The following is a 12,455-nucleotide window of genomic DNA, read 5'->3' on the forward strand; positions in this document are numbered from 1 at the left end:
AGTATCGAGACACACAACCCTGTAAAGAAGTGCAGGATTTTGTATCTCATGCTGTATGTACTGAGAAGTTGACTCCAGTGTTGATACTTTTCCTTCTAACACTGCTTCTGACTTCTAAAAATTCTTTGAAGGCCCCTTCTTTGATGGCTCCAATATCGAAAAGGGCAGAATCTTTACATAAGGTTCAGTAATGGACACTGGGTTTTTTCTTTACACACCCATGTCCCAATTCTATATTAGTCCAGTAATTCCCAAGGGGAGTTTTCAGAACATATATGTTGGACCTACCAGGCCACCGAATATATTTATCTGCTGCTTTGGGCCCCAGAGTCATAGACTATCTAGTTATGATGTCCAGACAACAACTTTTCCTCTCTCCTCAGCAACTTAATATGACTCGTCGCCTCACCAATTGTGAGTCAAGAGCAATGGTGGGCACTCTGGCAATTCACATGTGTACCTATGATCGCAAGGTCTCACCCTGTAAGCTAGGTTGAGGATTGAGGACCTGCCATTTTACGGCGAAGGGTTGTTCAGTGTAAAAATGGATGAAGTGATGGATGCAATCCAGATGCCCAAAACAGCGGCTAGAAAGATGGGTATGTTCTGACATCCATCTTGAGATGACACATTGATCTGCACCTACCCTCCACCAGGAAGTGAACTTGTTAATCGCCCATATGTGTGATGCACAGAGACCACAAAGACGAAATGCAGGTTGCTTACCTGTAACCGTAGTTCTTTGAGTGGTCATCTGTGCATTCACACAACCCACCCACCATCCCCACTTTGTTGTTGATATCAATGTGCCATCGATACCAAGTGGTTTCTCTCCTGGTTAAGAGGCCAGCAATTCGGTTTCAAGGAACTGAGGAGAAGGGCGGGAACCCAGAGTCAGTGAATAGTGGGGGAGGGGTTCCCGCCAAAAACGTTTTCCTCAACTATAGAAGTTTCCAAAATGAACTTTGCACAGGCGCAGAGCTCATATGTGTGAATGCACAGATGACCACTCGAAGAACTATGGTTACAGGTAAGCAACCTGCATTTCCTCTGTTGATAGATTCTGCCTACCTCATGGCCACAACATCTGGTCTGATTTTTGTTCTTCCACCCCCACCCCTGCTTTTTTCACTGATGAAGAGTTGAAGCAAATTATAATATCTAATAAGGCCTTGATACTAGATCACCTGTTATTGAGAGTGTTGAAGCAATAGTATTGTTGTCAGATCATTAGCTGCTTAAATTTCATTGCTACTGGGAAATGCTGTTTATCAGATAATGCTGTGTTATATACTTGGAAAACAACATAGCATATGACTGAGTATTAGGTTTCATCACCTGTTCAAACCATTAATCTGTAAAGGAAGAGAATTACCCTGTTCAATTATGTATCAAGTTCCCAGTACTATCTAATTAACATCCATATTTTTATTCCAACAGGTAGTGACATAGGAATAGATGAAATTATCACCGGAAACTTAAGCAAATATACTGCTATTCCACCAGGTTACTTTGGACAGCCAAAAAAGGGTCATCTTGTATTTGATGCCTGCTTTGAAAGTGGTAAGTAGAATGTTAATTATAAAATTATGTAACCTGAAAACATATAGGTTTCAGATTTAGACCACAGAATGACTACAATACTATATAATCCAATACCATAAATTATAATTCATATATAAAAGAATATTGTGTACCTAGGTTTGTAGCAAAAGCAAAGCCTTAACCTTCTGACCTTAAAGGATCATTTGTTTATCATAGATTCTTTCCATTCATTGCAACAAAGCCAGGAATGGATGTAGATATCGAGCTTTTGCTGATGTTTTCCTCCAGTCTGTCAGGGATCCAAAAAGAAATCCTTTCCAGTTTACACCTCTCCTTTCGTGATTCGGAGGAATGACAGGTGCTAAGCACTCATCTCCAATGGTTTCAGTCTATGTGCAGACACCCTCATGGCCTTTTCTTGTTTTTTGACTGGGTAATAGATTCCCCATCCGTCAGTCATAGCCCTTCTGGAAACACCAGAAAATGGTTTTGTTTTTTAGTATATATTTGTCTCAATCTTCATTTGCCTGGGGAGCCTCTGCTGGTCCCCACCAAGGAGTCCTGTGTAAATGATGCACATATGGATGGTGTTTGCTTAGTAAATGCTGGACTTACTTTAAATGTAGCAAATATATAAATCTAGTTAGGAAATAGTGTTTGTTTTATTTTTGTGCAAACTGCTATTTCTTTGACTTTGTTTAACTTGAATCCTTAATAAAAGACTTGTATTAGAAACCTAGAGCTTATTAAAAGCCCTTACTTGGATGATCTTACCCACAGTTGACTGCTCTGTTGCATGCTATTAAATATGAAATACTTGCATACTTGGGGGACAGAGGACCCTAGTCTGCTTTCTCCCCTAAAAACACTGCAGGTATGGATTTCCACATGTCCAGATGTAGGATACCTATTGTGGTGAGGATGGTCGTTACTCATGTGTAAATAATATGTGGGGCACTTCCTAGCCTGTTCTACCTCAAAAAGAAGGTGGGAGTGTGCACATGTTGGTTATAAGGTCCAACAAACATAACATGATGCATATTGGGGCCATTCAATCAACTCACTAACCCACACTCAGCGGTTGAGTGTAGTTTGTTGTTGGACCATGGGTTGTTTGTTGAACTGTGGGTTATGATGTTGTCGGAAAATCTGCAGGGTGGCTTGCTAACCATGCAGCATGGCTTGTTAACCACCCTAAATAAACCAATAGCAAACTATGGGTTTTCAAAGTGGGTTGTTATAGAAAATTAGCCACCTGGTATACTTAACAAGCCACCCTTTGGATGTTAAACAACATGCCAATCCACAGTTCAACAAAATTGTATTCCATTCTGTTATGATTGCTCTGGAAACAAATAATGTAGATTTGTAACATTTGGGAGTTTTTCTGTGTTAGAACACCTGCTAGAGCTGGCCAAAGTCCAGCATCCTGTTTCTCACAACCAGATGCTTCTGCAAAGGCCACCCTACAAGAAGGACATAAAAGCAATAGTTATTTTCCACTCAGTGCCATACTGCTTCTGAACCCGTAGGTTCCATATAGCTCTCTGGCTAATATCTATTGGTAGACCAATCCTCCATGAATTTGTCTAATTCCCTTTTAAAGCCATCTATGCTATCACGACATCTTGTGGCAATGAATTCCATAGATTAATTTTTCATTGTGTGAATACATATTTTCTTTCCTCTGTCCTGAATCTCTTTTAATCAGTTTAATTGCATGACTCTGGGTTCTAATAGTATGAGAGAGGGAGAAGACCTTCTTTCTATCCACTTACTTCACACCATGCATAATTTTATAAATCTAACTAAACTAAAAAGTCCTGAAAAATATGCTTTTCTCATAGGAAAGTTGTTCTATTCCCTTTTTGGTGGCCCTTATCTGCACCTTTTCCAGTTCTATAATATTTTTTTGAGAAGAGGCAATTAGAACTGCATATAGTATTCCCAGTGTGGATGTACCATAGATTTGTATAAGGGTGTTATGAAACTAGCATGGAATTTGCCTTCTTTACAACTGCCACATACTGGATTGGCATTTTCATTGAATCCTCCAGAACTCCAAGATATCATTCCTGGTTAATCACCAGCAGTTTGTATGTAAAGTTAGGGTTTTTTGCTCCAGTGTGAATCACATTACACTTATAGTGAATCTTGCTATGTTGTACATTCATGTAGTCTGGAGAAATAGTTATAGTCATTACTTGATTTGTAAGCCACTTTTATGTATGCATTGCACTCAATATGTGATTCAGTCTTAAATTGAATCAAAATATCTAGGTTTATATAGTCCAATACTGTCTATTTCAACTGGCAGAGTTTTCCCAAGGTTCAGGTATTACAGCCTTACCTTTTTTAAAGTGCAATGCCAAATGTTGAATCTTGGTATTTCTGCATACAAAACAAGTGCTCTGCTACTGAGATATGTCCCTTCTCTCTTTGACATACTGTTAAACACATTGTGAAATAACTTATGTCTGATTTCACTTGGTAAGATAACAGACCACAGCTAGAATAAATTGTCTTTAGAACCATTGGGTTTTTTGGTATGACATGGCAGTCCACCATAGTTATTTAATGCGTGTTGAGACTCTGGAGTGTGTGGGGTGTGTATGGCCACCATTCTGAATGTGCAATTCCCACTCGGGGTTGTCGTGAGTGTGGGTTATGTGAGCGTTAAACAATCCTTGCACAACCCACAGTCTGACTCTTCCACAGATGGAATTGCATATGCAACCTGGTCTCCACAGGCACCATGGTTCATCATGGATTAAATAACCCATGACAAGTTGTGGTGTGTCATTTAAACCTGGTAATTGTACTTGCTTAGATAATGAAAAGATCATTGCATCTTTTAATGCTGATGGCATTTGGACAGAAGTTAGTGTTCCTCATGGTTTTCAAAGGCAAACTGCGAGATTTTGACACTTTTAGCAAGGGGCAATATTAATTTTCCTTGCAAGAGGGGATAACAGTTTGCCATATATACTTACATATGAGGCACTGTTCTGACCCATTTTTTAAGTCTGTAGATGCCATTGACCACTTATATTATAGGCCATTATTAAGCCTCCCTTTGTTAGAGAAGATAATGAAGCATGTCTCTGCAATTGAGCTTCAGGGATGCCTCTGATGAAAACCATTTAGTCCTTTTTCATTTTGGTTTTGGAACTAAGACAGCTTTAATGGCTGTGATAGGTTTTATGCTCCTGAAGACTGAAAGGAATTTTTTTCTGTGTTGAAATTCCTAGATCTATCCATAGCTTTTGATGCCCTGGTCTACAACTTTTTATGGCCCCAAGGACCACATTTGGTGTCTGCCAGGGTAGCATGTACCACAAAAGTGTGTACATGCACATATATGTACATGCATAGACACACATTCATACACAACTCAGGTACCACATACAACTCTCACGTACACAATCACACCACTCATTCATTCAAATCTAACTCCTACCCAAGACTGTTTTGGAAGCCTGTTACCTACTTTAATCTGATTAAAGGAACACGTCTCCCAAAAACCTCAGTTCTCAGACCATCCAGGAATCAAGGCTGCTAGCCCTTCTCCCTCTAATCTATTCTTTTGCTGGAGGATCCTGACATTCCAGTTTCCTGGTACCTGGAACTTGTTCAGGAAACAATGTAAAAAAAATAAAAATAAAAATAAAAGAGGAAAAAATGCGCCAGGAAAAAGCTGTATAGTTCCTACCATTTCTAGAGTGTCCTAGGAAATAGGCAGGAAGCTCAAGCACTGCTTCCTAAGATGTTCTGGGGATGCTCTAGGAACATATGCTTTGCATGCCAAATGTCCCATGTTCAGTTCCTTGTATCTCCATTTTAAAAGATCAGATATTAGGTGATGTGAAAAGCCTTTGTCTGAGACCCTGGAGGGCTGCTGTCAGTTACAGCACACATTGGTTGTCTAAAACAGCTTCTTATATTCCTATGTTTCTAGAGACTAGTGTGGTTGACTATTCTTCAGTTCACCAGGAGTTATTTTCTAGAGTGTTTTTCAGTTTGACTTCAGTTGACATCTTTGAGAGATATGTGACTAAAATGTTTTGCAACTCTGAACATTTTATTAGTGTTTTACTTTTGAACTAGAGATTTCTTGAAATTATTTTCCCAACATTTATTTTCTTTCTTTTAGAAAACACTTGCTCTTTTTAAAGTGGAATATTGCCTCTCTTTGACCTATTTGAATATAATGGATTAGAGGTCATAAATAAGTATTGGCAAGGTCATAATTTCCCCTCCGATACTTCTGTTCAGAACAATGTGATTTCAAAATACTCTGTAATGATGTTGGAAATACTTGGCCTTTCACATTTCTCAAGCTTGTTAGCTTTAAAATCAGAAGTAACCTTCAATCAGCTCCCAGCTTTTATTTATACATTTTTATCCATATAATAGGAGAGCGATAAACAATGTTGAGTATTTTATCTCGTTCATAATAGTAGCTGTTGGTATAACCCTGTAATATGCCCTATCTTTTGTCTGGTAGTATGTATGATAAAGTTAACTATAGAGATTTTTATTTTGAAAGCTGTTGTAGTGATAGTTGCTAAGAATCTGAGGGGCCAACTATAGTGAGAAGCTGCAGAAAGAAGATAACCCTTTCGCCACCCACCATGGGTAACAAAAATGTTACCCATTCACCCCTCCTTTTTATGCTAAATACCTTCTTCCAGAACTCCTTTTCTTTTTCAAAAATGATGCCAGGGTTTTGCTACATGTGTTCAGAGCCAAAGTAATGGTAGCAGGATGGCAGGGGGTGGGGGAGAGAAGGGTATCTGTTACTGGAGCCAAGAGCTTCAGGGACGTCTGTCTTCTCAAGCCACAACCCAATTACCATGAGAAAAAAATGAGCCTAAACTATAGACAGGGGTGGGCAACACACTGTTTGTGGGGTCACATGTGGCCTTCTTGTCCTCTGGTATGGCCACTGCCACACTGCTGAAATTTGCAGTGGCAGCAAAAAATGGTGGTTTGCTGCAAGCTAAATTTGTCTTTTTTTAACCCTCCATACTGGTTTGCCACTGCAATTTAGTGGCAATCCACCATTTTCTGCCACCACCAAGTTTGGTGCTGCAGCAGTGGCACAAGTGTGGCCTCGAGGTGGGGTCTTGGGGTGGTGGAAAGTGCCCCCCCCAAACCTCCCAATGTTGTCCATCCATACTGTAGATCATGCTTAAGGATATTTATGGGAAAATATTTCCCTGTTTCTACAAATCTACTGTCCAAATGCTAGAGCTACTGCAGAAGCAGTGTTAGAGTAGAACAAGCAACATTTTGAACAGTGTGTTGTTGGTCCAGGCTCTCTAGAACACAGAGGGAGAGTGCTTGTGTAGTTAAAATAGTTGGAGAGGAAAAGAGGTTTGGGCTTCCCTTTGTGACATGCTCTCTCAAGAACTACCAATCCTAAAATTCATTGTGTATAGACAGTAGGGAGGGAAAGCTGGTGGAAAGGATAAACTCCACAATAAGGACAGTATTATTTGCAGGATATATGTAAGTAAATGTCTAGTTCACACACACATAGGCCAGCCTGGCCCAACCTATCTTACCCCCGAGGCAAGAAGCCACGGCCAAGCTGTCGCTGCCTTGCTTCCCAGCTCCAGAAAGCTCAGCCAAAGTCTCATGAGACCCAGCCAAAGTCTAGCAAGACTTCAGGCAAGCTCTTATGAGACTTGCAAGTCTCTGGGTGAGCTCCATGCACCAGGAGGGAAGGCAGTGGTGGGCAGATAGCAGCTGTCCCATTTGCTGTGGCAAATTGCTTGGTAGGAGAGTGGCATTTGCCTGAACACCCACTGGAGTTGTCAGGCCCTACTGGTGGGGAGGGGGAGTAGCACAATTCATTGCTCTTCCCTTTTTAACACCTAAATCATTTGCCTTCATCTGCCTAATGAGAAAGCTGGCCCTGCACGTAGGACAAGAATGGTTAAGCCATCTTGCTATTTTACCTATCAAATGTGAACTTGCAAAAGAAAATTACTTTGTGGAGATAATTCATGATTTTGCAGTGAAAAGTGCCACAAAAATAAAGCTTTGAAGTGAAGTGATCTATTCATAACATGTGAGCAGCCACATTGGCCAATAGCAATTAAAAATGGTCTTTATCTTTCAGGCTAAGCCTGCCCCACTGTCATGTCACAGGACTGTGAGTCCTTCAGAAACTTCCAGCTACAGTAACTCCAAGGAGGAGTCAAAACCAGTTCCTGGTCCTTCATAATTGGGGCCCTCCACCTCAGAACTTGCACCCTGTTCACTCAGTCTCTGGGAGGTGCCTCTGCTCTCTGTCTCTGAGAAGTGGGCCCCAGTCTCCTCCAGTGACTAGGAGGTCGTGGGGAGCATTCTCCATCCAGCTCCTCACTCTTCAAATTCTCATGCTGAAGAAGAAGTGAGGGAAAGAACACTGCTCTTTAAGAGTCAGATGTAGCACTGGTGGAAGTGGAGCTCCCAGAATGATTCTCCTGGCCTGGCTATAAATCCATAACAGTTGGTCCACATCAAACATTCCTAATCAGGTGCCTTCCAGATGTTTTGGACTACAACTCCCAGCACTCCTGGATATTAGGCATGGCAGCTGGGGCTGACAGAAGTTGAAGTCCAAAACTTCTGGAGGGCACCTGGTTGGAGAAGACTGCTCTAGATCAGGGTTGGGATGACTGGCTTTACTTTAGCTGCATGATTGCTCTCCATGGTCCTGAATCTGATCTCACAGTTTGGGGGGCAGTACCTGCAGTTTTGTCGAAGCTCCTGCATGTGCTTTGTCCCAGATCTAGTTCAGCCAGCTGCCTTACCTTGTTCACTCTAGCTTGGGCTGGCTCCTAGTAGGGGAGGAACATGGGAGGTTGCAGGGGAAGGGGGAAAACACTGAAAATTGCACCTCTCCACATTCCACTGATGGAAGCCAGAGGGAAACTAGTGAGGAACATAGGAAGCTGCCTTATACTGTATCGGAGCATTGGTCCTTCTGGACCAGTATTGTTGACACTGACTGGCAGTGGCTCTCAAGGGTTCCAGGCAGGATTCTTTACTAGTCCTACCTGGATATTCCAGGGAATGAATCAGGAACCTTCTGCATGCAAAGCATGTGCTCTATCTTCCCTAGTTGGATTTCATGTAGGCATGTTATTATTATTATTATTATTATTATTATTATTATTATTATTATTATTATTTATATAGCACCATCAATGTACATGGTGCTGTACAGAGTAAAACAGTAAATAGCAAGACTCTGCCGCATAGGCTTACAATCTAATAAAATCATAGTAAAACAATAAGGAGGGGAAGAGAATGCCAACAGGTACAGGGAAGGGTAAGCAGGCACAGGGTAGGGAAAAACTAACAGTAGAAAGTAACAGTAGAAGTCTGCACAACATCAAGTTTTAAAAGCTTTAGGAAAAAGAAAAGTTTTTAGTTGAGCTTTAAAAGCTGTGGTTGAACTTGTAGTTCTCAAATGTTCTGGAAGAGCGTTCCAGGCGTAAGGGGCAGCAGACGAAAATGGACGAAGCCGAGCAAGGGAAGTAGAGGCCCTTGGGCAGGCGAGAAACATGGCATCAGAGGAGCGAAGAGCACGAGCGGGGCAATAGTGTGAGATGAGAGAGGAGAGATAGGAAGGAGCTAGACCGTGAAAAGCTTTGAAGGTTAACAGGAGAAGTTTATATTGGATTCTGAAGTGAATTGGAAGCCAATGAAGAGATTTCAGAAGCGGAGTAACATGGTCGGAGCGGCGTGCTAAGAAGATGATCTTTGCGGCAGAGTGGTGAACAGAAACCAACGGGCTGATGTGAGAAGAAGGAAGGCCAGAGAGAAGAAGGTTGCAGTAGTCCAACCGTGAAATAACCAGTGCATGAACAAGTGTCTTGGCAGAAGAGACAGACAAAAATGATCGAATCCTGGCAATATTATACAGGAAAAATCGACAAGATTTAGCTACTGCCTCAATATGAGGAATAAAGGAATAAATGTTATAGCAGCCTTCTCCTCTTTTATTAATACATCCCCATAACTAAAGCTCTCTGGACAGTTTACAAAATTATCTAAAAGGGACATACTAAACAGTTTCATTTCAGTAGAAAGTATCAGATGCCCTTAACACCCCACCCCCAACAGCATTTTTAAGTGTTCTCTGAACATCATCAGAGAAGGAACATGATGTATGTGCAAATGGAATGAGTACAGTAGTGAGAGGTCACACTGAAATGGCTGTCACTGTGAGGCTAAAGATTCTCTCAGTAGTTGGGTAGGTTCATATGGGAGCATGAACCTTTAAGTGCCCTGGTCCCATGCCATTTAGAGTATTATAAGCTTATCACCTAAAGCACCTTGAATTGTGATCAGAAGTGAACTGGGAGCTGTGATGGATCTGGGGGTGAGGAGGAAGACTTTCCCTTACTGACAGTCTGCCTTACCTGAACACTCTAGACCAGGTTTTCCCAACCGGGTTCCTTCAATATTACTCATAATCCTCCTCCTTCATGTCCCGCTTCTCACTCTTGTCGTGACTTGCAATCTATCAATTATGAGGCTTTTCCTCAGTCTCTAGCCTCCTCTCTTCCTTCTGTCTTTTCGGCTGTCTCCTTGGACTCAGCTGTCTCCTTCTTTAATTCCTCCTTATCTTCAACTCTTGATAATCTTGCTCCATCTACAACTCGGATAGTTCGCCCTTCTCAACCCCAGCCGTGGCTCACCTCTTTCCTCCGCTACCTTCGCTCTTGTTCCCGGGCAGCTGAACGCCTTTGGCGTAGGACCAGGGACTGGGCGGACTTTGTTCATTACAAATTTGTACTCTCCTCTTTCTCTTCTGCCATTTCATTGGCCAAACAGCAGTATTACTCTACTTGGGTGATCTTATTCAATCTCATGGCCTCCAATATCATCTGTATGCCGATGATACACAATTATATCTTTCATCTCCAGATCTTTCTCCTGATGTTCACGATCGTATCTCGGCATGTCTTTCAGATATCTCAGCTGGGTTGCTTCATCGTCGTTTGAAACTTAATATGGCAAAGACTGAATTGCTTGTTTTTCCTCCTAAACCTTCTCCTCATCTCTCATTCTCTCTTATTGTCAATGATGTTACACTTACTCCAGTCAAGGAAGCTCGTAGTCTTGGCTTTATATTTGATTCCTCGCTCTCCTTTATTCCTCATATTGAGGCAGTAGCTAAATCCTGTCGTTTTTTCCTGTATAATGTTGCCAGGATTCGATCATTTTTGTCTGTCTCTTCTGCCAAGACTCTTGTTCATGCATTGGTTATTTCTCGGTTGGACTACTGCAACCTTCTTCTCACTGGCCTTCCTTCTTCTCACATCAGTCCATTGGTTTCTGTTCACCACTCTGCTGCTAAGATCATCTTCTTGGCTCGCCGCTCTGACCATGTAACTCCACTTCTGAAATCTCTTCATTGGCTTCCAATTCACTTCAGAATCCAATATAAACTTCTCCTGTTGACCTACAAAGCTTTTCACTGTCTAGCTCCTTCCTATCTCTCCTCTCTCATCTCACACTATTGCCCCACTCGTGCTCTTCGCTCCTCTGATGCCATGTTTCTCGCCTGCCCAAGGGTCTCTACTTCCCTTGCTCAGCTTTGTCCATTTTCTTCTGCTGCCCCTTACACCTGGAATGCTCTTCCAGAACATTTGAGAACTACAAGTTCAATCGCAGCTTTGATTGAAAGGCAAGGGCAACATGTATAAAGAAAACAACAACGGGCTAAGCACTGAGCCTTGCGGAACCCCTACTGAAAGGGGAAAAGAAGAAGACGAGCTGCCATTAGCCAACACGCTGAAAGAGCGACCCGCTAGATAGGAGGCAAACCAGTTATAGACAGAGCCACAAAATCCGAGGTCATGAAGGGAATCTAAAAGAAGATCGTGATCAACCGTGTCAAAGGCTGCAGTTAGATCAAGGAGAATAAGAACGGAATAAAGGCCTTTAGACTTAGCCATAAGAAGATCATTGGTAATCTTAGTAAGGGCTGTTTCAGTGGAATGCAAAGGACGGAATCCAGATTGAAAAGGATCCAGAGCAGAGTTACTAGAAAGAAAATAAAGACAACGAGAGTAGACCACCCATTCCAGGATCTTTGAAACAAAAGGCAACAAAGAGACAGGTCGGTAGTTAGACAGAGATAGCATATCAAGAGTAGGTTTCTTGAGAATAGGAGAGACTGTAGCATGTTTAAAAGCAGAAGGAAATGAACCAGAGGACAGAGAAAAATTAATAATATGAAGCAAGGAAGGGAGGATAGCAGGGATAAGATTAATAAAGACGCGAGAAGGAATCGGATCACGAGAACAAGTGGAAGGCTTCGAAGAGCGCAGTATTGTAGACAGTTCATCAGCTGAGACCGAAGGAAACGCAGAGAAATTTGCAGAAGGAACTGACAGATGAGGAACAGGAACTGGAAGAGGAGCAGAGCTGGCCAGATCAGAGCAAATAGTTTGGATTTTAGCATTGAAAAAAGAGGCAAAGTTATTAGCAGACAGAGAGGCGGGGAGAGATGGTGGATTAGGCTTCAGAAGAGAATTGAAGGACACAAAGAGCCGCTGAGGATGCCTAGCATTTGACTGGATCAACGTTGAGTAATACTGCTGTTTGGCCAATGAAATGGCAGAAGAGAAAGAGGAGAGTACAAATTTGTAATGAACAAAGTCTGCCCAGTCCCTGGTCCTACGCCAAAGGCGTTCAGCTGCCCGGGAACAAGAGCGAAGGTAGCGGAGGAAAGAGGTGAGCCACGGTTGGGGTTGAGATGGGTGAGCTATCCGAGTTGTAGATGGAGCGAGATTATCAAGAGTTGAAGATAAGGAGGAATTAAAGAAGGAGACAGCTGAGTCCAAGGAGACAGCCGAAAAGACAGAAGGAAGAGAGGAGGCTAGAGACTGAGAAAAAGC

General features: G+C 42.1%; 1 protein-coding gene across 1 annotated transcript in view; it reads left to right on the forward strand.

The window, feature by feature from the left end:
• AGBL4 (AGBL carboxypeptidase 4) overlaps nucleotides 1–12,455 on the forward strand; it is a 957,560-nt gene that overhangs the window by 11,791 nt on the left and 933,314 nt on the right. Inside the window, exon 2 of the mRNA XM_063136171.1 lies at nucleotides 1,441–1,563. Coding sequence (XP_062992241.1) covers nucleotides 1,441–1,563 — 123 coding nt within the window. The remainder of the gene's footprint in view (nucleotides 1–1,440; nucleotides 1,564–12,455) is intronic.

The sequence above is a fragment of the Elgaria multicarinata genome, chromosome 1, assembly GCF_023053635.1.
Source record: "Elgaria multicarinata webbii isolate HBS135686 ecotype San Diego chromosome 1, rElgMul1.1.pri, whole genome shotgun sequence".
Classification (NCBI taxonomy): domain Eukaryota; kingdom Metazoa; phylum Chordata; class Lepidosauria; order Squamata; family Anguidae; genus Elgaria; species Elgaria multicarinata.